This window comes from Gossypium raimondii, chromosome 5 (genome assembly GCF_025698545.1).
Source record: "Gossypium raimondii isolate GPD5lz chromosome 5, ASM2569854v1, whole genome shotgun sequence".
In the NCBI taxonomy this organism is placed as follows: domain Eukaryota; kingdom Viridiplantae; phylum Streptophyta; class Magnoliopsida; order Malvales; family Malvaceae; genus Gossypium; species Gossypium raimondii.
Window position 1 is genome coordinate 13,448,105 of NC_068569.1, and position 26,079 is coordinate 13,474,183.

A 26,079-nucleotide genomic window follows, 5' to 3' on the forward strand; every position below is an offset into this window, starting at 1 on the left:
TTTTGTAATTCTACCACAATTTATTCTTCAGTATTTATTATTTATAAACTGTATGTAGTGCCGTGAGGTCAGAGACACTTACAAAATTGATTAAAAAAAATATTTAGAAGTACACATATCTACTCGCTTAAATAAATTTCCACTTAAAAATAATATTTTTTCATCTATTCTCGAAAAAATATGTTTATATTTAATGTTGTGTTTCTAATATCTGAAATTCAATAAATATTGAGGCTTATACTCAAAAGACACATCGAGTCCCTGGCCTTCTCTAGCTTTGGCGTCGTCGTGTGTTTTTTATGGTTTTGCTTATATGTTGTCAATTTTTGGATAAAACTTAATATTCTTTTTTCATATTTAGTTTTGAGGGGTTTTGACTTGTCTTGGACGTGTAAGTTGTTTTACAAAGCTACCCCTCCGAATATAAGGAAATGGAATACCAAGATACCTCGCCATTTATTGCACCCTTTTACATATATATTCGACCGGAGTGGACAGTAAAGGGTAAAATTGCCGATAAGTTGATTTATTATTATCTGGATATCATTTTATTAATATTTATTATTTTTAAAATGTATAGTTTTTATTTTAATTGTATTTAATATTTAAATTTATTGTCATAATTTGCGTTATTTAAAGGAGTAAATAATTAATTTTATTATAAAAACAAATATTTAAATTTAATTAATTTAAATGATGCACTGACATTTCTAATTAAATCACAATGTTGTTGGAATTAGGCTGATTATATTAAGAATTGGCTAGTAAATTGATTTGGAAAATTTATTTGAATTAGTTCTTAAGCGAATCACTCGAAACAAATATAAAATTAGAAGTCAAGGTAACAATCAACAGTTGAATCAATTTATATTTTTTATTTTTTATTGATTGTTATGAAATTTTAATTATTTTTAATTATTATTAGATAAATATTCAAACTAGTCAAACTTAAATTCCGTGATTTGAATAGTTAGACCATCATCAATCGATTTTTAAAACATTGATTAGTTAAATAAAAATTTAAATAGTAAATAAATAATGAATTTTTATACAAAATTGTGGTGGAATAACAAGGATTTTTATTTAACTTTTTTTTTCTAAGATTAATTGTTTTAGTTACTACGATTAGCTATGTAACCATGAATTTTGTTAAGTGAATCAGACACCTATTTGAATGGGTTTGATAGAGGGGCTTTTTGGTCACTGCAAAGGATTTTTATATGGCAATGGGGGAAATCATGCATGGCCCGCCGCCAGGGTCATGCATTGTTCACGTAACACATACTTTATTTTCTCTAAACTAACACGCGCTTTTCCGGACATTTCTTTTTCCACTCTTGTTTTGATTTTATTACTTTTTGTAATATCGGTCCAAATTTTATTGTTTTATACGTTTTAGTACCTGCAATTTTACTATATTTATCTCCATTCATTCATTATCAAAAGGTGTTTATGGATTGGGTGGAATGCAAGCCATCTCTAAAGTTGGTTTTAATATTCAAGATACTATTAAAATTTTGTTTTATTAAAAAATATAATTAAATTTAAATATTTTTATTACACATAAATATGATTTCGAGTTTTGTCGGACTTATAAATTTGTCTAATCCAAAACATTTTTTTAATAACTAAATTTAGATTTGCATTTTGTGAGCCTTAGCTTAGGTGATATTGTTACTATTATAATCATTAAGAGAATGTATATTTAAGTGTGCTTAAGTACATAGTTAAATGCAATGTCCGTATTTTTCTCCCTTGTTTTAATGAAAATTCTCGCTTGAAGTCAAGATTTCGTGTAAAATATTTTAGAACATAAAATCATATGATTGTTTTTCTCCTTCATCATTGTAACACCAAAAGTTACCATATTCTCAAATATTGGCGGCAAGGATGATCCAATGTATAATATTACTATACTATTAATTGAAATTTTTAGAAAATTTAAAATAGGTTAAATAGTAAAAAAAAATTTGGAGACCAAGGCTTTTATTTGATTTCTTATCTCAATTATGTGCTCAAATATCAATAAAGATTTACCTTTAAAGCAACTACCACATCTGTTTAGCAGTGCTTTAAAAAAGTACTTCTGGGTCTAAAAGCACTTTTGGAATAAAAGCTGTGTTAAATAAGTTGCTTTTGGCTTTTTAGAAGTGCTTTTGAAAAGCAATTCTGAAAATGAGAAGCTAAAAATTTTAGCTTTTCCTCTCCCAAAAGCACTATTGGTGCTTAATTACTTTTTCACCCCTCCAATAACATAGTACTTTCACTTTTTTTTCTTGGTGTTTAATTACAAATGTGTTAAAATCGTTAATTAAAAATAAAAAAATATCTTTTTAAATATTAATTACAAATATTTAATGATTATATTTAAATATTTAAAATATAGTTTATATGTTCTAATTAAATTTTATAAATAATTAATATTTATTGTTTAAAAATATTTAAAATTTATATTTCATATATTAAAATATTAACAACAACTTATAATAATTTTTTATATTCTTACTAAAATATAATAATATTAACTAATTTAAATATTATTTAAATGTATATTTGTTACTTGATAATGACATGTCTAAAATAGACATTTTATTTCTCAAAAATACTTTTTGACAGCAATGCTAAACGCCAATGTGTGGGAGTTTCTCAAGAAGTTTAATGTTCATTTATCACATTTAGGTACATAGGTAAGACAGCTCTTATAATTTAGCATTATTTTTTAGAAAAATGAATTAATCGATTAGATAAACTAATTCAGTAAATCGACTAAATCGGTTGGTCAAATCAATTCAATTGAATTAAAAATTTGATTGAATTGTTTTTTAATATTTTATTTAATTAAATTAAATAGATCAATTGAATCAAAAATTATTAATGTCACCGATTTAATTTTGAAAACCAAAATTAGCCTACTTTATCTAAAACTTGACACCTTTATAAAACCCTCCTTCAAGGATTTGATCTATGCAAAAAACCTGCTAAATTTCCCTCAATATCTTCCATCTCTTCCTAAATCTTAAAAAACACCTTTTACTCTTGACACCATCGTATGACCTCAACATTGTATTAGCATGTACTCTTTCTATGTTTTATGGCATTTTATTTGATTTTAAATATTTATATTTCGAACATATATTTTTTAGCAAATATTTGAAACACATTTGAATATGCATGGCTTGAATAAAAGATTTTAATATACCCATTGCAAACACCTACTATTTTGACTCCAATTGTCTAGGTAACCACCTTTACAGTCAAAACCTGTCTTAAAAATAGAAAAAAGAAGTAAAAACATTAATTGCTTATGTAAAATACAGATTTGAGTAAAACAATATATATGAAATTAAAATTTTAAAAAAGTTTAAATTGTGAGTAAAATAATATTTAAATAGGTATAAATACATCGCTTTAAGAATATTAAATGCACTTCAATTGTTTATCATGTATTTTATTATTCTTAAGTTGGTATCAAGTTGATTTGTGACACCAATTCAATAAACAACATTATCAATATATGTAAAATGATGACAACATTGAAAATATAAAATATTAAAATAAAACTTTGATTAAAGTGGTAAAAAAGATTTTATAGATGATGCTAGTGGCATGGGTTTAAATCTTAATATAACCAAATTTTATATTAAATTTATTAAACATATAAAAGATAAGAGTATCATTATAAGAATATAGCTTATTTCAAACACGTAAAAGTATTTTAATAATTTCTTTGATTGAATTAATCTCGAGTTAACTCGTAGCATTAATTCAATCATATACTTAGAATAATAATATGATTACATGGTTGTTCCTTAATTTTCCTTAAACATATACATATATGTACATATAAACACGTTCCAAAACCAATATTTCAACGACTTGACATTCTTGTCCATGCATATTTTTGTCAACTTCCTCTTGACAAGTGTTGGACAAGTTTAGATGCTCTATTCAACCATTCAAAGACCTCAGACATGTATACATATATAAAATAATATCATATTTATATAACGATAACAGGATAAAATGTTGGAGATGCGAGAAGAGGACAAGAAGAGTTTTTGAGATATTTTGGTATGTGATAAATACTAAAGAGATGATGTTTGTTTAAATTAAATGCCAAACATATATATAGAATCTCGACCACATCTAACAATGATGCTATTTTTTCTTGTTGTTTCTTTCGAAGGAGGAATGTGACATGTAGTGGACTATGGTAGACAGCCACAAATAATTTTAGAAAAAATGTGCCATTGAATTATGCTGAGTTGGAAGAGTGCATGAATCACACCACATAATCCTAAGTGCAAACTTTGGGTACGGGACAATATTGGCTTGGACCGGTTCTATATTTATAGTATAAATATAATATATATAGTAGCTAGCGTGGATATGAAACCGAAGTTGTTTTGTATTTTTGTATATTTTCAGCAAAAGGTTGAGGTTACTGTATGTGTATTGATTGAGCACGACTTTGGCCTAACTCTAACGAGTTGAAATTGATAATCACAATTAATGCTTCCTCGTAAAATTATTCCATTTTGGCTTTATACGTCTCTCCTAATCACTCACAAAAATCAAATATAAAATCTTATTCAAGTAATAATGAAAGTGTTGTGGCTGGATCAAGCAGATTGAAAACCTTTGGCTGATAAAAGAGATAAGATCATAGTGAGGGTTAAAATATGGAAGGCCATTGTTTAAATGGAAATGAGAGGGGCAGTTGAAGGATATCATATAGCTGGTCAAATTCGGAGTGGCAGAAGCAGATAATGGAAAGTGAGTGCATCTGCATGCGCGGGGGAGCCCATACCCAAAGAGGGTCAAAGTGACGTCAACATATCTCAATTCTCAAAGCTTTTTTTTGAGATGAAGATTTTGATTTCGATTTGCTGCAGCAAGATTCAGTTAGATCTACCAGGTGGCAAAGCCCCCTTATCAGCCTTGTCAAATCATCATCAAAGCTTTGAGCACCAAACCAAAAGAATGGACGACTAGCACTCCAGATACGCGCTGGTCGAGTGAAAGTGCTGCGAGGGTGCCTTTGCCTCTTAATCTCATTCCCCCATTCGTCCGTACCGTATTTCAATCAATTCAATTATTTTCAACCAATATCAAATTGCATATATATATAGAGAAAGACCGAGAGAGAGCTGTTTCTGTTGGAACAAAAACAATTTGTCCAGGAGTACCAGTTAACCTTTGTTTGAGGGGGAGGGCACTTGATGTGGGGCCTTTTTATTTATTTTTTCTTCTTCTTTTAAACGTTTTGATATTACGGAAACCGTAAGAAACACGAGTCATAGCTGGTCTGGTCTCTCAAGTATGAACAAATGTATAAAGTAGCATCACCTTGTCTTCCACTTTTGGTGTGTGTTCATATCGTACCAGTTGCATGTCCCACGCCTAATTATTTTCCCTTCGACGGACTTCATGTTACGTATGTGTTGGATATGCAAATTTTTTTTCACAATAACAAGTAATACCATATGTATTATATTTATAGTTAAAATCAAAATACTATAATATATTTGAACATAGATTAGAATAATAAAATTAAAAATAAGACTGGAATCTAAATTTAAGACTTACACGTGTAAGTAAAATAAAATTTGAACTTGAACTCTCATATCCTAAAACTTCCCCTTTACCAATTACCAGTACTGTCAAGAATTCATATCAGATGTACACTCCTTTTTAGTAGTACAAATTTTATTGCTTCATTCACATCAGATGTACCCTTATTATTGGGCGGTGGAATCAGGATTTATCATATTATTATATATGGAAAGTTTCTGCCATCAAATATTATCATTTTTCCTTTCAAAATTTCAAAAACTTCAATCCCCTAAACAGACTTTTTTTAGTAACATAAAACCTTTAAATCAATGTAAAATAAAACAGGGCTCATCTATAATCAACTTACAGGCTCTATACAGGTGCAAACAAAGTAGCTAAACCTTGATCCACGGTTATTTGAAGCTTATCGTACGCCATATAGCACTTTACATTACCCTTGTATGTTACATTTCCCCTGGCAAGTAGCTCACCATCTGAGTCGATGATCCCTTCCTTCATTGGATCATCGATTCGAGCACCAGGCTCCAACACAAATGCCTTCACCTGTAGTTAATCACAAAGAACATGGATGGTTTTATTGCTAAAGATAGGACCATGGTTCTTCGAATTTTATATAGAAGAAAAGTTACAAAAACCAATCCCAAGGTTAAATGGTTATCGATTAGTTAACTCACCTTAAGGTACATAACGTGTGGACAATGTACATGACTCCCATCATTCATTTTTGATAGTAATGACAGCAAGGATAATTTCGGGATGTCCTTTACGATAATCAAGTCCAAATAACCGTCCGAGAACTGCAATTGCAACCATCAAAAGAAACATGATAGTAATATTAGTCATGCATGCATGTTAGAAACAGAAATCAAACAGAAAATTTCAGACCTGAAAAGTTCAAATTTCAATGGTGAAATCCATCGTGCAAGATTAAACATAATTGAAATTGCATAGAGTAAATGTGGCATGGTTGCAGGAATTTTAATTAGAGATGAAAAATTGAAAAAGTGAGCCGGTCCTTGCTCAGCACATTCTACGTAGTGTAGTAATTCTTTTGGAATCTTAGAGCTTCTAAAGTCTTGAAGACGAAAACAGTCTCTTAGTGAGTGTCGCATTCCTCAAACTAAGTTTTCTTGAGCTTAAGAGGGCATCAAAATGCAAAACTCTGGCAGCTATGAAGCTTCATATGCTATAGATTATACAGAATGAAACCTCATTTGCTTTGGTTTGTATTAATGGATGCTTTTAAAGTGCTAAGATTAAGTCAGAGAAGAACATAGTAGTATCTTTCTAAACTTTAGTGTCAATTCCACTGGAGTTTGGACAAACTCAAAATTTGAGGTTAATGACACTGCAGATGCTACTTACGGGTTAAAGGCGAAAGGAAGTTGCTCATGTATAAGGCAGAGGATAGCAAAAAATTAAGACATATTTTATGGATAATAGAACAAATAATTGAATTCACAAGTTAGTGTAAAATAAACCATTGCATTGGGTGCAGCCAGGACATCTTCACTTCCCCACGGTACATTATGAAGCCAGATTGAAACAAATGGTCCGCTAATAGTCCTCCAATGCATGTTCTCCAACTTAACATCGGATCCAAGGTACCCAGGCTGTTGAATGTTAAGGGACTCTTGTTGACTTGTGCTTGTTTCACAGGAAGGTTCACCAGAATAACTGGTTTGCTCGCCATACTCTTCAAAGCCAGGAGCAGGCACAAAAGAAACACGTCCATTGTAATGCCTTAAATATGTTATACGTTGAAGAGCCTACAGAGGAAACACAAAGACTATTCTCATTACCAAATCCCAAACTATTTATGCAGCCATACTGGCTGTGCCCTAAATGAGGTGCTAAAGCTATATAAAAGTCCATGTGCACAACAACAACCAGATCAGATGAAGGGATATACATAGAAATCAATACGAGCACTCCCCATCCATCTATACTTTTCAGATTCGATGTCAATGTCTGCTATCAGACCTGGAAAAAAAAACATTCGCCAAAATGTTAAAAGTGCAATAATTTTAAAGTTTGTGACCTGTAGTCAAAACCAGCCAGATACACGCATTGCCAAACTTTGATTAATGGAAGGAGGAATAATTTTACATACCCCATGCAAGCATCAAGACACTAAAAAATCTTGTTTTCCCTTGCGAGATAGTAGCTACATCCAACGAACGTGTATGCCCTGTCAGGAGTACTATATTAAGCCCAAAAATTTTTCAATCAAAATGAAATACTATTTGCTGCTCAGAGAAAGAAAAAAATAACTATGTTCTTAATGAAATAAAAGACACCCTTGTTAACCTCTGATAACAGCAAGAATGGCATTAGATGGGCTACATATTTCACCAGCTGAATCCAGCAAAGACTTCACCATGCCATTTCCCGTTCCTACACCATATACAATCAGATATCAACACTGCCCAAATAAGTCATTAGAATAGTTTTCTAATTAAGTATGGAAAAAAAAAAGCAAACCAATCAGAATCATAATGAACCAGAAAATACTGAATAGATAATAAAAATCAAATTGGCAAAGAAACTCTTTACGCCTCACATTCTGAACCAGTAAATCATTGCGAAGAGGTCCCAAAAGTGGTAAACTTTTATGAAAGAGAGAGCTTTGGTTTCAACTTACAACTAACATAAAACCACAAATTTTAAAGGTTCCAAAAATTAATAAACTCCTTCAAAGCACAATCCAAGCACAGATTTACATTCATTAATTACAGTTTAAGAAATTTTATCTTATACTAACATGGTGATAGAGAGAAAACGCACCAGCAGGAACCATTCCTATAGGCATCTTTATTGCATCACTCCAATCTTCTCTTTCAAGTAATCCATTTATCACCTACTAAAAGGTGGCAACAATGTTGAGATATTGAAAAAAAAAACACCCAAATTTACAATAATAATCCAATATTCAGAGAATTGGATTAACTAACCTCAACAAGGATTCCATCGCCACTAACACAAACAATTCCATCATATTTTGATAAATCCAAGGTTTTGACAACTTCTTTAGCATGCAGCTGATGTTTAGTTTCTGAAAGTTTGTGATTGTCATCGAAATTTATAAAAGAGAACGGAATTGTGTTAAGTTAAAACATGGATTTAATGGGGAGAAAAACATTGAATCCAAACCTATGACAGTAAACTGTATATCAGCATCTTCAAGGCAAGGTCTTACATCTTCTACGAAAATTTTAGTTGCACATTTCTTCCCTCCAAACGGGTTCACAAATATCAATAGTCTCTTTGGCCTACCTGTTACGAAAACAAAAATTGTTACGATAAATAATTCAAATTATAAAACTTGAAAAAAGAAAATGACTTTCTTTTAAAATTGTACCGAGAGAATCAATATAATCACGAAGCTTCTGAGACCAGAGAGTGAGCGATTCCTCAGAGAGAGGCTCGAACACGAAACTCTGCCTCCCTATACCTCCCATGTTCGCGAAACAGAGGATTCTATCTCTCTTTTCGACGACGACATTGACTCGGATTCTAGAACCTTCGAAGGTGAATCCGAGAGCCTCCTTCTCAACGTTCAAGCACCGCCGGTCGTTATGGTTCCACAAAAGCTTCCCGTCTCTGGTGAACGTCAGGGGAACCACTTTCCCGTTGACGAGGACTCGGTCTGATATGAAGGGTGAGAGGTTCTCTGAATCACTACGTTGATCCATAGTGTTAACTGGTTTTCAAAAATGGCAGGCATCTGGCAATTATTAATGGGAAGGTACGGTTTGGTTGGGTTTAAGACGGCAGAGGGCGGGGATGGAGTGGGATTGAGAAGTTTCTGATTCGCTTCGCGGTTCTTGGTCAAATCGTTTGTTGCTTTTGGACGGCTCTTTTTTTCTTTTCCACCCTCTGTGGCGCGCTATTCATTTATTTACATTACACATAATGTAGCGGGTAAGACTTATGGTATTGTGATTATTTTAATTTCATTTTTTATGACAGTCGATATTTTCATGACGTTCTTTTTGTTGCTGTTGTGAATGATATTTGTCATCACGTTGAACACCGTTCGAGAAATAATATTGAATAGATTGTAGACAAATGAATCAATCACGTAAAGTAAGTTTTGAAGGTACCATTTCATAGTTGAAAAAAATATAATGAAATTTGAAATGGATAGTATTCAAGAAAAAAATTTATCATTTTAAAAGTGATTAAAAGATAAATAATAAAGATTTAAGGAAATTTACCATAAAAAAATGGAAAGGAGCGTGGCGGGTAATGATTGCGCCATTTAGGATTTCCGATCCCTCCACCGTCGAGCTTGTTTGAGTTGAAAGATAAAATACTGGACCGGGTTAATAACCCAACACATGCCACGTTGAGCCCAGACCTAAAGCCTGTCTCCAAAACCCCGGCTCGTTAAACCTTACATTGCAATCTAGGGAGAGACGAAGCTGCTCTGTTTGCTGCCATGGGAGGAGGAGAAGAAGAATACGAAGAGGAAGCACCGGTGCTACAATCGAAGCCCCGAGGCCGCCACATAACGAAAAGAGCTCTCAAAAACAAAGCACTCTCCGTTTCTTTCAACGAGAAGGATCTCAGGTACCATACCACGCGCATAACTCATTCTTTATTTCCACCCTAGGGAAAAAGGCTAATATTTGCTTTGCTTTGCTTTGATACTTGGTGAATTGGTAAGGGATTACGTTACTGGGTTTCACAAGAGGAAGAAGAAGCGAAGAAAGGAAGCCCATAAGAAGCAAGAGCAGGCTGAACGACGCAAGCGTATTGAACAGCGCAAAAAGGTTTTCCTTTTCTTCTATCTTTTTACCTGTTTCGGACGATGCTATTGTATTTCGATTCAAATCAAATATCTTCAAACTGCAGCTAATATTTGTTAAATTTGCACTTTTTTGCCATAGTGGTTGCTTTAAAATCGAATAGTTACGGCTGTTGAAGATTGCTTGTAACATATAAAGGAAATTAGTTCACCGATTCTATTCCATTTCCCTATGCAAATAGAAACCAATTATCATAGGCATAGCCACTCAGAAAGGATTGCCACCATTAATCTGCCAATGAGATTTGAATAACAAGATTGGGAGAAACCTTGTTCTGAAACCTTGTTCTTCCTTTTCATTCCCACCTTTGCAATGAAATTAGACTTGTGTTGCTCCTATTCTTCATTTTCTCTAAAGAACTCATGTCCAATGCTTGTAACAGACAAACATTCAAACATGTGTACGGGTATAGATTCTTCAGATATATGGGAAAAACTTAGAAAACATTAAGCATTCTGTGCAAACACATACCAATATTTGACAATCACCCCCCGAGTTCGAGTAACATAGCATTATACAAGGAATTGGAGGATCTCTTCAGGAGTTCACATATCTGCTTTCAACCCTAGTAGATTCAAGCATTTAACTTTGTGTGTTATGTTTGCTGCATACAGAGTCTACTTAGTTTTATGTTTGTATTTGGCTTTCCTATCTAACTTGAAAACAATCCGAAGTTACTTCTTTGGTTGGTGAAATCATCAGAGAAAGTTAGAAAAAGAATTTGCCCTATATGGGGGAGCACTTCCCAAGACAAGCTCGGGACCTGATGGAATTGATGAGAACAACGAAGATGATGAACAAAGAGAGCCAAGTGCATCAGTTTCTGGTATATTTCTAATCCTACAAGCTGATGGATTCACAAGCTACTATAATGTTTATTGACTATAGAGGACAACGGTTTTCTTTGCTTTCAATCGCTATATTGCACTGGCATTTTTATGATACAAAGCTCAAACATATTGTTTATCTTATTATGTGGTCGGCTTTTGTTTATCTGTGGAAGGGACAACTATGTATGATGGTGGAAACATGACAGTCACTGTGATTACTAGTGAGATTTCTCGTGAGGAAGAAGATTTCACTAGTGCAAAGACTCAAACTACGATGCTCAGATCAGTCGGAGATAAAGTTGATAAAAAACTCGCCTTAACTGTGAGCAAAAGTAAACCCTTCAAGAGAGTTGCTAAACACAGACCTAAGCCACCAAGTAAAAGAGAGAAAAATAAGGGGAAGAAAAGGAGCAAGAACTCGCATTTAATCCTACATCGGACAAATTTTTCAGTAGACTTGGATACTTGATGTTATTTTATATGGAAGGGTGTAACACAAGTTTTAACAGCCCGGATGGATTGGCGGTCTGGGAGTGACCCCTATGTTGTCTCTATCCCGTTTCTTCTCCTGCTGCCTAGTTTGAAGTTTGGTTCAATGGGAAAACTCCCACTTGCAGTGTATGAATATTTTCCCTTGTCCATTTTGAGTTCAAAAATTGAAGAGATTTATTTTTGTTCCACCTCCCACTTGAATGCATTTCCAGACTCCCTACATCAAAAGTATCAAGGCTTTTGCTTAATTACTCTGTTTTTCCTCTCTTCAATCAAGTAATTACTTTGGCAGAAGATAAAAATGGCCATAGGATTGGTAGCTACTACACTTTTCTTGAAATACATGCTGAACAAGATGTGCAACGCATGATCAAAGACATCTTTTAAAAAATTAATCTAACCATGGAATGATACACTTTACCGTGTTCCATTTTTCTGTTCTCACTAGTGAATTGTTTTGAAAGATTTTAATTCATATACCTTTAAAGAATTATAACATAAAATCAAATCGATCCAAAAATTCACATACACTTGTTGGAATTTAAGATTTATACATAGCAATTAGAAATTACGGGATTCATTGTTTTACAAAAAGAAAAACACATTTCCAATCATTCTTAATTTGAGTAAATTGATTCCTCTAAAAAGAGTAGAGCGATTTTGAAAGCAATGAACTAAGGATAATTAATCATGGTGTTAATGTTTTCTATCAATTAGACATAATTTTAATTGGTATTAATAGCAAATTTAGCTCCCAATGTTTATATATTATTTGTAAATATTGACCAAATGTGTAAACATTGAAAGCTAAATTTGTTATTATACCGATAAAAGATATGTACAACAAATGAAAACTTTAATATTGTAATTAATTGTCCTTAGTTGCTCACTTTGAAATTGACAATGATTAAATTGATTTAATTTTTTAGAGGGACTAAATTGCTTAATATCGAAATTGAGATAAACTATAATACGAATGTTTTTTTTTCTATTGAGAGTGAAATATTATATTATATATATATACATTATTACAAGTAAAAAAATTGAACACGGTTTTTTTACATTTGGTAAATTAGAAATTTTCACATCTTAAACTAATTTTCAAAACAAAATTTTCATATTAATATCACTAATATTAAAGTTTATCCACATTTAAATTAATGCATATAATCTAAATTCAAACTTATTAAAGTTTAAATTATCATGTTTTAAATAAAATATATAATATGGATTAAAATTTACCTAATTTTATTGTATTAATAAAATCCCTAATTAAGTTAGTGTCACAAGTTAATCATGTGCCAACTTGATTAAAAATTATTACTATACCTGTTATTAAATGATTACATTTATTATTTTGATAATTTATTTTATATTTTTAAAATAAAATAATTAAAATTGACATGAATTTATGTTTAATGGAGTTATGAACTTGTGTATACAATGTTGGATAAGAAAATCAATTACATCTTGTAAACAAGACATTAAGGGATATTATCTCATTAAGTCCTTTTGTGTTTTAATAGCTTTCTTTGTGGAATTCCATCTCACCATTTTATTTATGTAGTCCTCTGTATTTATCAATGGATTTAAATTGAGGCTTAATTAAAATACAAATTATGCCATTAAAATTTTCAGTGTTTTTATAATTTTTTAAAAGTTCTAACTCAAAAATTCATTTTGTAGTCGTCCATCTTATTTGAAGCTTAATTAAAAAAATTGCAAAATAAACCCTCACATATTTTATTCATTTTTAAAGTTTAACATCAATACAATTAATAATGAAAATATTCATAGCATTAAATATTTTTTAACTAAATATATATTTCTTACAATATTCCTAAACAATTCCTTTGAATATTATTTCCTTTTTTATATATTAAAATTAGTGAAAATAATAAAATAATTCTTAAATGCATTAGATTAATTGTTTTTCCCCTCAGGAACTGAACTAAATATTTTGGATCTTTTGAATTAATCGCAAACATATTTGGATAATATCAAATATAACTCCACATATTTGCTAATTAATTTGTACATATTAAAATTTAGTGAAAACAATAAAATAATTCTTAAACGCATTAAAATGATTATTATTTTTCCTTAATTTGGATCTTTTGAATTAATTGCAAACATATTCAGGTACTATCAAATATAACTTCACATATTTACTAATTTAAAAATAAAAATAAATTAAGAAAAATTGAATAAAAATAATATGAAGCATGTTCAATAATTTAAGGAAATTTGTATAGTTTTAACATTTTCACCTTACAAATAATGAAGTTGCAAACACATATAATTTTTCAACATACAATTAAAAAATTAAATTAAAATTGACACAAATCAATCATAAATCATAATATAAACTATCAAGATTCTAAAAGTTAAAAATATATTTTTTAATTTTCTCAATCATAATATTTTCAAAATGTTAGAAATTTTGTAATAATTTTTAATAAATAAATGTAATACATTTTGAATTTATATATACAATCAAAGTCGTGCATTGCACATGATAACAAAGTAACAAACTAGTGTATATATATATTATAAGGTTGTTAAGTTTTAATGTGTTCATACTATAAATATTTGACATGTGTCGAGGGAAAAAATATTTATGGAAGAAAAATTACAATATAAACCCTTAACCTTTTTTATATAATTTTTAATGGAGCTTTGCAAGTTATATTTTTGTAACAAATCTTTCTAATTTACTAGTATTCAATAATTCAATTTACAATTTTACATAATGTTAGAAATAAATTATTAGTGGTCACAATAATTAAATTTAATTAGCAATCTATATTCACTTTGTATTCAATGATTTATCTAGTAGTGGGATAATATTTATATAAAACCTTCACAGATATCTGAGTGATTCATTTATAATTTAAACTTAAAAAGAAAAAAAAATCCCTTTTGATTTCAACCAGAATTTTTCCTAGCCTTTTTAAAATAATTTTTTTGCGACATAATTGAAGTTTGTGAAAAGAATAGGTTATCTGATTTGATAGTCATATAATGCGGTTGCATGACTGATCCCGTCCCGGGTGTTTTTGTCTGGTTGAGAATAAATGGACCAAAACTGTTGCCTTTTTTTTTAAAAAAAATAGAATAAAATCTGTCCGAAGTCTTGGATGAAATGATGGTTAGGTTTGGCCTCTGTTTCCTTTTAACATAAAGTTTTGCTTAAACCACAACAATGGATTGGAAATTAGTTAACTAAGCCAGACAAAACAGATCCCCCCCCCCCCCATGAGTAATGCCACAAAACAGATCCCCCCAATGATTAATACCTAAGGGAAGTATTTGATTATGATTAGGTTAAAATTTGTCATAACTCCTGTACTATTTGAAAATTAAAAATTTTCTCCTTGTATTTTTATTTTAGAATATTAATTTTTATCTTTCAAATTTTAAATTTTAAGTCCAGTTATTAAATTTTAAAATTAAATTGAAGTTCAATATAACATATTATTTTGGTTACATAGTTATGAGGTGAGTTTTTTTTAATTTTAAATTGTTATACCAACAAATTTAACAAAATACTTTAATAATATTAACAACTGGACCTGAAATTTAAAATCTGAAAAGTAGATGAATTAAATTTTAAAATTAAATATAAAGGACTAAATTCTAAATTTTCAAAAGATAGAGGGACTTATAACATATTTTAACTTTATGATTATTATGTATGGATATTAGTAATAAGGAAAATAAACCTGTATGCGAAATCGACAGAAATTCAAACAATTTCGTAAACGTAACAGTGCCTATCACGTACGTATACGAACCAACAATCATTACTCCTAACTACAAAGTTGAAATTAAACGCAAATAATTACAAACACGTAAAGCGTAGGAGAGATTCCGTAATCGAACGGCTCTGTAAAAGAAGGGAAAAAAAAAAGGACAACGAAGATCATAGCTGAGCGGGGACGACCGTGCGAATTTTGTAAAGAGATTTCTAAACAGATTGGCCACAGTGCCAAAGTCATCACTGTGAGTAAACACAACATTGTCCACAACGCAATAACAACAACGAAAGTTCGCCGACGTTTCCTTGAACCTTCTCTTCCTAAAATCCAATTCCCTCGCTTTTCACTTTACTCCTCCTCTCTTTTTCTTTTTCAAAAAGGAAAAAAAAAAAGGAGAGAGAAATTTTATTCTCTTCTTTTTTGGGTGGATAAAAATCGAATCACCTTTGAAGAGAAAGAGAAGTGTTTTTCGAGTTTGGGGTTGTGTTTTTTTGAGAAATGCAAAGTTCAAAATAAGCTAGGAGAAGTGGGAAAAGAAAGAGAGAGAGAGAAGTTTTGCTGTGTTAGTAGTTTCTGGGCAACCAAACAGGGCTGAGTTTGAAAAAAAATGCAAATGAAGTATCTGGCGAGAGAGAAGAGAGGTTTAGATTCGAGTTCTGGTGATGAAGGGCCTGACAGGAAACGACCTGCTCTTGCTAGGTCTCTTCACTCTCCTCTTTTCTCAAATCAAACATTTTGTTGATTTTGTATTATATTTATTTATTTTGGGTGCAATGCGGTTAATGTAAGGATACAGTTTTAATTGAATTCCGAGTTCAGTGAATTGAATCTGAAACATGCTATGCATTAAATGGTTTACTTTAGATTCTGTTAGACGTTATTGGAATTTGGCATAGCCAATATATATATTTAGACAAAAACTCTTAAACAGCTTTCTCAGGGAATAAAATCTATTCTTTTAAAAGAATAATTTTGGATTATTCTGGTTTAATTATATATAAAATATAAAGAGCATGGAGACCATAGTTGTGTTGTTTTATTACGAGCCAAATGAAAAATGGGGCATGGGTGTTAGTGCCAGTTGCAGTGTTTGACTGACCGAGCTTAGTAAAACCATAAAAAAAATAAAAAAAAAAATAAACCTGTCTTTCTTGCCTCGACTTTGTTTTTGTAAGATTTATGAAAAACGAGCAACTTTACTACTGAGGAATCAAGATTTGATGTATAGTTTTAAATGGTGTTTGGGTTCATCCTTGTGTCAAACTGCTGCTAGTTTTTTTGGTAACATAAAGCTTTAACATTGATGCAGTGTGATTGTTGAAGCACTGAAGGTGGATAGTCTGCAGAAACTTTGCTCATCATTGGAGCCTATTCTTCGGAGAGTTGTAAGATTCTGTTTTTATTCTTCTCTTTTGATCTTCTTTCCATATTCTCATTTTGAAGCTGATGTTCTATAAACTCAAACACTTCTGGTCTGGGTAATATGAACAGGTCAGTGAAGAAGTGGAACGTGCTTTAGCAAAGCTGGGCTCTGCCAAGCTTTCGGCTAAGTATGGAATTCCTTTTTTTTTCTTTTTTGGTTCTAAAATTGTAATAATAATACAAGAAGAAAATGGTTTCAATACTTTTGGAAAACTTTCTTTTTAATCATTGCTCTATCTCCCAATAAAATTTTATTGCAAAAATAATCAGGTTTGGAATAACACTTACATTGTACTAGCGCATTTGGTTTTTCTTTCACTTATGTGCCCCATTACTGTTCATCTAATCACAACATTATTGTCTATTATAATACTGTTGGTTGCATTCATTCTCATTTATTTGGCTTCAAATTTCATCTCTTCTTCTCTTGATTATTCGGAAATCTGGTGACTGTTGCTTCTACTGATGCAGTTTTTCCCCGCATTGTTCCAATTAATGTGTTTTCCAGTTACCATTAAGAGTATTTTTGTGAGGAGTTTTTGATGATTCTGCATTTTGTTTTCGTACTCACAATGGTTTAGAAAATGCAGGTCTTCTCCTAAGTGGATGGAAGGACCTGATGGAAGAAATTTGCAGCTGCACTTTAGATCCAGGTTGTCCCTTCCTCTGTTTACAGGAGGGAAGGTCGAAGGGGAGCAAGGTACCGCTATCCATATCGTCCTGGTCAACGCAAACACCGGTCATGTCGTAACATGCGGTCCCGAATCCGTAGCCAAGCTTGATGTCTTCGTGCTCGAGGGTGATTTTAACAATGAAGATGATGATAACTGGACTGAAGAAGAATTTGACAGTCATATCGTCAAGGAGCGTGAAGGGAAGAGGCCACTACTAACTGGAGATCTGCAAGTAATGCTCAAGGATGGTGCAGGAACACTAGGGGAGTTGACATTTACTGACAACTCGAGCTGGATTAGGAGCAGGAAATTCAGGCTGGGGCTAAAGGTTGCCCCTGGTTGTTGTGATGGTATCCGTATTCGTGAAGCGAAAACAGAAGCCTTCACCGTTAAGGATCACCGAGGAGAATGTGAGTGCTCTTAAATTTGGTTATAAAACCAAGCATCCGTATTTGGGCAGTGAAACAGACTTAAAAGCCAGTAAACCATTGTCTATTTTCTTTTCCTTTTTGTTTTCACTTAACAGTATATAAGAAACACTATCCACCTGCGTTACACGATGAAGTGTGGAGATTAGAGAAGATTGGCAAAGATGGGTCGTTTCACAAGCGGCTCAATAAAGCTGGGATCTTTACAGTTGAAGACTTTCTACGACTTGTGATTAGGGACTCACAAAGGCTGAGAAATGTAAGGCTTCTTTGTCTCATCCTCTAATCTCAATCATATTTTAATTCTTCTTCTTCTTCTTCTTCTTCTTCTTTCTGTAACTAAATTTTGACCCATTTCTTGTAGATTCTTGGAAGTGGAATGTCTAATAAGATGTGGGATGTTCTGGTGGAGCATGCAAAAACTTGTGTTCTAAGTGGGAAACTTTATGTTTATTACCCTGATGATGTGAGAAGTGTTGGCATAGTCTTTAACAGCATCCACGAGTTGAGTGGCCTAATTGCTAATGGACAATTTTATGCAGCTGATTCTCTTGCAGACAACCAGAAGGTAAATATATACTTGCATTCATCTTCAAACCGGTTTAGGCTACAGAAGAAAATGGAACATTATCTACTACTCCTAATTTTTCCTATATGATAATTAATTGAAATGGCTTTGTTTTTGGCTTCTTGCAGGTTTACGTGGATGCTTTGGTGAAGAAAGCATATGAAAATTGGATGCATGTTATAGAGTATGATAGTAAATCTCTGCTAGGGTCTAAGGAAGATGACAGTGCAGGTCCTTCACAAGCCAATGTTCCAATGGATCCACAAGGTTATCCAATTTCAATCAACCAGCAACACACTCTACCAACCCTGTCAGTCCCAGTTCCTTCTGAGCAGCCTCCTATAGATTCTAGTCTAAATGTTGGAGGTAATGAGATTTTCACTTTTTATGTGCTGTCTGCTTTTCAGCTTGTCAGACTGTTATATATTAAGTTCGTCTTACTGTGTTGTTTGTCTCCCTAGGTTATGATGATAGTATGGCGGCAAGAATGTCAATGCAATCACAAAATGTGCATCTTCATGCTCAGAATCAGTTCAGTGGCTCTTCATTCACTCTACAAAATCCTTTGGTCAGTGGTTCACACCAGGTCCAGGTTCCAGGACATGACAATGGCCCAGCTCTTGGTCCATGTCAATCGTCCATGCCAGGTTTCCATGAGGGCGGGACATCACACATTCCTACTTACAAGGGAATCGATGATTTCTTCTCTGAGGAGGAGATTAAAATGAGAAGCAATGAAATGCTTGATAATGAAGACATGCAGCATTTGCTTCGTATCTTTAACATGGGAAGCCATTGCCATGCTACTCCTCCTCCTCCTCCCTTTAATGCTATTGAAGATACTCATCCGTATCCCTCAACATATATGCCCACCCCATCCCTGGCTTACGGTTTCGATAATGATGCTTCACGTTCATCAGGCAAAGCCGTAGTGGGATGGCTCAAGCTTAAGGCAGCTCTGAGATGGGGCATCTTCATTAGGAAAAAGGCTGCTGAAAGACGAGCACACCTCATCGAGTTAGATGATTCGTAGATTATATCTATAGCCTCCCAAGTCCAACCAGAGCAAGAAGGACTCAAAAGACATTTAGGTTTGTTGGCAGGGTCTGGCTGCCATCAATGAACTATTCCTGTTTGTACATTTCTTGTCTGTACAGTATGCTTCCATCCTAAACTAGGAAGGTCACAATCCGGGTGGAGGCTAGAAATGTTAGCGGATGTAACAGATGCATGTTACTAGTCTAAGACATATAGATGACCAACATCTATTGTATTATGTTGAGGTCTAACGAAATAAAAACAAAGTAAGGCAACGTTTATTTGTGGTAGTGATAACATTGCCTGCGCAAAATCTCACTGCTGTATAAATTAATGGGACTATGTTTTTTATTTACCCTGCAATGGCGGCTCATAAAAGGGACCAAAAAGAAAAGGAGTGATATTCGTTGTGGCAATTATGGAATTTTATAGGGTTAAACACGTTATCCACGAGTGCATGGATTACTACAGACCAATAATTGCGAGTGAAATGTTATAATTCGAGGATTGAGGAACGTGGACGTGGGAAGACGTTTAAACTTTAAAGAGAGTGAGTCCAAGTATAGTTGAGAACATGATGTGCGGATCTGGTCCCCAGCAGGAGAGGAGATTCCGACTCACCCTTTCATGTCTTTTCATTAGTAGTTTTCAATGGATATCGTCGCCTCTGCCAGTATCCCGTCGCTCTCTTGTTTTCTTCTGCCGTATGCAAAACAGTAAGGACTCGTGTATGGTTTGATGAAACGACATGGAAGTCTACGGCAGGTTTTGCTACCCATTTTACTTTGATGAAAATCTATTCCTTTGTTTCTCAGTCCTACGCATTTTACTTTTTGTTAATAGATTTTTTTTATATCTATTAACAGGGGTGAAAGTAAAAAAATTTGGATTCTGGGTTAATTTTTTTAAAAAATAAAATGTTTATAAAAATTCATATAAACTAATATGTTCTTTCTCTACATCATTGATAGACTTTATTTAAAAATATTTTTCATGTTAAATATTTAAAACAAATAAATCTAAGTCTTTAAATACATAAAGGTTTTCACCAAGCCAATATACAATTAGAATTTTTTTCACAAAACAAAAATCACTTTGCTTTTGGTGTAAGAATGCAATATTTCAAGCACAAGATTCACAATAATCACACTAGCAACAACAATTTTAAATAAAATGTTTAATTTCTAATCAATATTAAAAAAATTCAAGATTATAAATACAATTATTTCAAATATATATAAATACAATCAATGCTAATTTCTTCAAGGAATTGTATTAATCAACCTCTAAAATTATTATTCACTCACGATGCTAGAAATCTCATGAAAATCAATATCCCAAAATGATTCACTAAATGAAAAACTAGATCTTGCAAAAATAATTCCTAATTTATCATAAGAAAAGCTAGAATCTTACTTTTTAGATATTAATCAATAAGAAAAATTAAGAAAGAATTGTTACTAAGTTAGAGAGACCTTGAAAATTTGAAGATCTATCTTGTAAAGATATTAGAGAGCTAGAGAATAAAAGAAATTTATTTATTTTTATATAAAATAATTCCTTTTCAAAAATTTTGGTGGATTATCCTTTTCAATTTTTTTATGGGTTAATACATCAATTATATAAATTTTAATAAATAAGATATATTTTGTGGGGTATGATAAACATATTAAATCCAAGTTAAATTTAGAGTGAACAAAGTTATCCTAACAGTGTATTTATCATCCACAAAATTGGAACCAAGACAACGAGAATAGTTGTACGGTCTCAATTTGAAATTTACTACCCAAGAAACATGAGAAGGGGAGAGGGGGTAACAGGTGATTTGCATCATTGTGATATTGGATAATGTACTTGGTTGAAAATAATTCATTGAATTATTCAACATATTATACTTAAGAGGCTGTCAAATGAAATCTACTGCTTAGATTAATGGCATGTCTTATTCTGAGCAGCTGAGTTTATGAAACAGACATGTATGCATGGCCCTGTGTCCCTACAATGGCATCACATTCTTCTGCAGTTTTACTTTTTCATTTCTTTAGCCCCAAAAAGAAAGGGAATTATTCTTATGCTAATAATCAGAAGCTCGAGTAGCGTAAAGGGATGCTCTCTTTTCTTTTTAAACCTTTGCATCCATTTTCTTTTTTTTACGAAACCTCAAAGTGTAGCACTCGGAAAAAGTGTGTAGCTACTTTGAAAATAAAACATGCTTTGTCAATAGCTGTGTGGACAGTACATTATCCTTGTAAAATTCAAAATACCTTAAAAAACGATAAATATCATCTTCTACATGCATGCAGATAGACAAAAGTCGGAGGAGGTAGCAGTCATTCGGTATCTGATTCTCAAAACAGCATCTTCATCCACTATGTAGACCAAGGCACGCCTTCTTAAATACAGCAAAAGTATAAGCTCTACACCTGCCTTTGGATTCTTTGGTATAGGAGATGTACACATTTCAGATCCTTCATGTTAATTTCTTTGGGTCATTCAGCCTGAGAGTATTTGTCTATTTCTTAAAAAAGACTCGAGGCCCATCTACTTAGATTCTGACTCAAATGTAAACACTACAGTAAATTATATTTTTATCAGGATAATTATTGAAAATCCTTAACAGTCGGTACATGAGAACTAGTTTTAGCCATTTATATAATCCAATCAGTACAATTGGATCTGAGGAGCTCAACTATAAATAGAGTCCTTGCATTTTTTTAATTAAGAATATTTTTAAAAACATTTGTTCAAACACTTGGTGTGATTTGCCAGACTAAAATTTTAGCTCCGCGATACATGAATATAATTGCTAACCAAAGAGACTGAAAATATTAAAGAAAAAGATGATATGGTGTGACCAAGAGTAAGCAGAGCAATAATAATAAAAGTATAGGTAATTTTGTAAGGTCTAAGGACGTGAAGTGCAAAAAATTAACAGATGTCAAACCATGTAAAAGCTATAAATTTATTTTGAGCTTACAGTGATATTGAAATGTTCAAGGCACATTAGACAAAGGTAATCGGGGTTCACATACCTTGCTCCTGACATTTTTTTTTTAAGTTCTGTGTTCGATATTCGGGAATAGACACACAAGGAGCCCCTAAAGTAAAACCAAGCTTTTCACCTTATATAAAGATGATAACCATCAGGAATAGACAACAAAAGAGCTTCCAAAGGAGCAGAGTCATCAGCACTATGTATTTTTCCCCCTTTCATATGTCTTCAGGTCATTAGCGGTATCTGAGGAAGAGCCACCAGCTATTTGGAACGAAGATAAAGAAAATAACATAATGCTGACAATGTTTTAGTGATGATAATATGAAATTATATATAAAATAGCCTTTACAACTTTCACTTAAACATAGAAACAAATAAATGTTTGACCAGGGAGGAGAGTGCCTTGTAGTAAGCAACTGACATAAAAAATAGCTGAAAACATAGATGCTGATAAAGATGGGAGAGCAAATACTGGAGCCGTTGGCAAGTTTTGTGGTTTGAATACCGTAATATGAAAGGAATGCAAATGAAATAAAAAGCCATCTCCAAGAGTGATGTTGCTAGATATATTAGCGCGATTCCATTTAAAACCCAGTTTCTTGGAAGCAAAGGGAGTAAAAGGAAGGTGGGGAGATAGGCAGAGGATTGTGTAAAAATAATGTCCTCCTTTCCATGCAAATGGTAGACTTGCTAATAGATTACTTAACAACACATTAAGTTGTCTTAACTTAAAACGTTCCCATATATCTGCAGGAGTCGGTGCAAATAGTGTATGCTTCAGCATCTATAACACAGATGCATGCAAAAAAATTCATCCGCGCATGCCACAAGTATATACAGGTAAATCAACAGTCACTGAAGGTGTGTTGATGAAAAGCACTCAGACTTATCATTCAAAGTCATTGTTCATAAGCAGTGCAGTAGTGCATTTGTACGCTCTGATTCGCGATTGCTCAAGAACATAGGTAAGGTGTAGGTGTGCAATAAATGTAGTCTCATGCTGTGACTGTGTGAAACACTTGTAAGTGGCAAAATAAGGAAAACCCAAAAGAGCAGTAGTGCATTTGTACGCTCTGATTGCCGATTGCTCAAGAACATAGGTAAGGTGTAGGTGTGTAATATATGTAATCTCATGTTGTGTGAAACACTTGTAAGTGGCAAAATAAGAAAAACCCAAAAGAGCAATAAAATCGCCGTTGCCGGGGATCGAACCCGGGTCACCCGCGTGACAGGCGGGAATACTTACCACTATACTACAACGACTCAATTGACAATTTAGTCACATATTAATATTTATTTTGTATACTGAACAACAATGCTCTCAGAATAATAATTAGTAATAACTTATAATCTAAAGAAGAACCAGATAGGAAAATAAGATTGAGGTTTAACAGAGTTTAAAATTTCAAAAATTTTTCTTTGTAGGGGATAATTTTTAGAGTTACAATTTGTTTATTGTAACCCATAAATATTTTTAATAGTTATTTAGCACTGAACCATGTGAAATATTAGTCCATTTGACTAACATATGTATCCCAGCCATTTTTATATGTAATAATTATAAAACTAGATTTTTTTTAAATTATAAGAGAAGAATAAAACTCTAATCGTAATGATTAGCACAACTTAAACTTTAGCCACATGTAGACTCTGTTTGTTTGGCAGTAAAATGGTTTCCGGAAAATGATTTCTGGAAAATGTTTTACTTTTCTGAAAAATGATTTACTGGAAAATATTTTCTGGTGTTTGAATTAATCTGTGTAAAATATTTTCTGTTGTTTGGCAGATTTCCTGAAAATATTTTCCGGAAAAGTTGATTTTACATATATATATTAATATTTTTTATATTTTAAATTGTTTTTACATATATTGCAATGATTTTGTTGTTTTTACATAATATATATTAATAAATTTTTATATTTTAAATTATTTTTACATATATTGCAATGATTTTATAATTAAATTAAATATATAATAATACTCAATTATTAAGCTACACTATTAACCATCATAAATTGAAAACAACTAATATCAATATTTGTAATTGTGTTAAAATAATAATACTCAATTATTTGTAATTGTGTTAAAACAATAAAACCAAAGATTGAAATTAGCTTGAAACCACAAGTAAAGGAATCACATTATAAGTAATAATTTTCAATATCAAAATCGATTTTGTTTATGTTTGGCCATGAATAAATAAAAAATACTATTGATTATTTGCTTATAAAATTAAAAAAAACACATACACAAATTATAAACACTTGTGTACCTACCACATTAACAACTTTAATATAATGTATTAAAAAACATACAACACCAATAATAAACACATCAAATAAAAGCTGTCTATACAACAAGCACGTATGTAAATACATATTTGATCTGCATGTTTTAAATATAATCAACATGAAATTTGAAATTCATCTAAGCTAATAGGTTGATAAGGCTTAACTGGATACAATACATATACTTTGAGGACTTAATGAAACAAAATTTATAGAGACCAATTTAAAATCTAGATTATAGTTTGAAGATGTACTAATCGGATTTTTCGTAAAAGATTTTGATATCGATTACTTGTAAATAAAGAAAGATGAATAAATTCACAAAAAAGATAAAGAAAAACGAATAATCCATATTTCATTATGTTAAGTATCTTAATTAAATTATTATCCGATTACGAGTAGAAATAATTAACATTTATGAGATAGCAATTATTATCAAAGAAGATTGACTGTTAAATCATAAGAGTTGAATTCTGTTATGATTTGCTATAAAAGTATAGTGTTCCTTAAAAAGTTTATGCATTTTGTATCACATGAGTTGCTGATAAAATTTTCATTTCTCAAGATTTGACATAATAATCAATGCCATTAACATTGAAACCGGAATCTGGATTTTGAAACCTCTAAAATTAACCCTAAACGAATATTTATCCCATAAGAAACAACACAAGCTTCATATATATATATATATATGAAAAAACTCAAAGAAGAGACCAAAGTAATGAACAAAGCTGAGAAAAGGCTCAAACTGTTGATGAAGAAGCTTGAGTCCCTCAAGTTAGTGCCTAGTTAGGAAGAATCAGAGCACTCTGTAGCAGTTTTTTTATATTTCATCCACAAGCAGTTCAGGTACCAAAAACCCAGAAAGAACAGCTTCCAAGTCTCAAAATGCAGTTCCAAGAATTTCAAAAAATATGGAGGAAAATGCATCAGACACCACTACATCTATACCAAGCTTTAAAATTTCTTTCAGCAGAGAAAATTCTTTTTCTTCACGTGAAAACTCCAGTTTTAAATCAAGTTCAGTCCATGAAGACCCAAAGGTTGATGACACAAGGACAATGTAATAGAACACAAAGTGACAGAATTTCTCTCGCGCATTGAAACATAAATGGGGGAATGTAGGTAATAGAACTATGATGCAACTATGATGCAGTAAAATCCTTATTAAATATTCAAAGTCTAATAATTC

At 32.0% G+C, this 26,079-nt stretch overlaps 3 protein-coding genes and 1 non-coding gene across 5 annotated transcripts; 2 read left to right on the forward strand and 2 right to left on the reverse strand.

The window, feature by feature from the left end:
• Nucleotides 1-5,789: 5,789 nt before the first annotated feature.
• On the reverse strand, nucleotides 5,790-9,469 carry LOC105768847 (sphingosine kinase 1). 2 transcript variants are annotated; one of them, XM_012589066.2, is made up of 10 exons: nucleotides 8,939-9,469; nucleotides 8,731-8,853; nucleotides 8,532-8,632; nucleotides 8,365-8,437; nucleotides 7,888-7,974; nucleotides 7,691-7,768; nucleotides 7,490-7,560; nucleotides 7,059-7,346; nucleotides 6,252-6,374; nucleotides 5,790-6,120 (listed from the first exon to the last, which is right to left on the reverse strand). In XM_012589066.2, the coding sequence occupies exons 1-10, from the start codon at nucleotides 9,270-9,272 to the stop codon at nucleotides 5,929-5,931; spliced, it is 1,470 nt and encodes a 489-aa protein (XP_012444520.2). In that variant the 5' UTR covers nucleotides 9,273-9,469; the 3' UTR covers nucleotides 5,790-5,928. The 2 variants fall into 2 exon arrangements, with proteins under 2 accessions (XP_012444520.2, XP_052486958.1); XM_052630998.1 differs by lacking the exon at nucleotides 8,939-9,469 and having other exon boundaries at nucleotides 8,365-8,440; nucleotides 8,731-8,777.
• A 483-nt stretch (nucleotides 9,470-9,952) lies between these two features.
• LOC105768848 (ribosomal RNA-processing protein 17) lies at nucleotides 9,953-11,901 on the forward strand. The gene is made up of 4 exons (XM_012589067.2): nucleotides 9,953-10,152; nucleotides 10,250-10,355; nucleotides 11,094-11,217; nucleotides 11,395-11,901. Exons 1-4 carry the CDS (start codon nucleotides 10,022-10,024, stop codon nucleotides 11,688-11,690), a joined length of 657 nt encoding a protein of 218 aa, XP_012444521.1. The 5' UTR covers nucleotides 9,953-10,021; the 3' UTR covers nucleotides 11,691-11,901.
• Nucleotides 11,902-15,628: 3,727 nt separating this feature from the next.
• LOC105768845 (calmodulin-binding protein 60 B) lies at nucleotides 15,629-19,894 on the forward strand. Its single transcript, XM_012589062.2, has 8 exons — nucleotides 15,629-16,173; nucleotides 16,784-16,859; nucleotides 16,966-17,024; nucleotides 17,487-17,980; nucleotides 18,097-18,257; nucleotides 18,363-18,566; nucleotides 18,695-18,932; nucleotides 19,028-19,894. The coding sequence occupies exons 1-8, from the start codon at nucleotides 16,082-16,084 to the stop codon at nucleotides 19,597-19,599; spliced, it is 1,896 nt and encodes a 631-aa protein (XP_012444516.1). The 5' UTR covers nucleotides 15,629-16,081; the 3' UTR covers nucleotides 19,600-19,894.
• A 3,896-nt stretch (nucleotides 19,895-23,790) lies between these two features.
• Nucleotides 23,791-23,862, reverse strand: TRNAD-GUC (transfer RNA aspartic acid (anticodon GUC)). The gene has a single exon. It is a non-coding gene; the product is annotated as a tRNA-Asp (tRNA).
• Between the last annotated feature and the right edge of the window lie 2,217 nt (nucleotides 23,863-26,079).

Bases quoted from the DNA above. Each gene is read 5' to 3' on its own strand.
- LOC105768845 (XM_012589062.2), top strand. From the start codon at position 16,082: ATGCAAATGAAGTATCTGGCGAGAGAGAAGAGAGGTTTAGATTCGAGT. The intron at 17,981-18,096 runs GTGAGTGCTCTT...TTCACTTAACAG, and splicing joins TAAGGATCACCGAGGAGAAT to TATATAAGAAACACTATCCA. The intron at 18,567-18,694 runs GTAAATATATAC...GGCTTCTTGCAG, and splicing joins CTCTTGCAGACAACCAGAAG to GTTTACGTGGATGCTTTGGT.
- LOC105768847 (XM_012589066.2), bottom strand. From the start codon at position 9,272: ATGGATCAACGTAGTGATTCAGAGAACCTCTCACCCTTCATATCAGAC. The intron at 7,769-7,887 runs GTTAACAAGGGT...TACTCCTGACAG, and splicing joins CATTCTTGCTGTTATCAGAG to GGCATACACGTTCGTTGGAT. The intron at 7,347-7,489 runs GTATATCCCTTC...TTTCCTCTGTAG, and splicing joins GTGCTCGTATTGATTTCTAT to GCTCTTCAACGTATAACATA.
- LOC105768848 (XM_012589067.2), top strand. From the start codon at position 10,022: ATGGGAGGAGGAGAAGAAGAATACGAAGAGGAAGCACCGGTGCTACAA. The intron at 10,153-10,249 runs GTACCATACCAC...TGAATTGGTAAG, and splicing joins TTCAACGAGAAGGATCTCAG to GGATTACGTTACTGGGTTTC. The intron at 11,218-11,394 runs GTATATTTCTAA...TATCTGTGGAAG, and splicing joins GCCAAGTGCATCAGTTTCTG to GGACAACTATGTATGATGGT.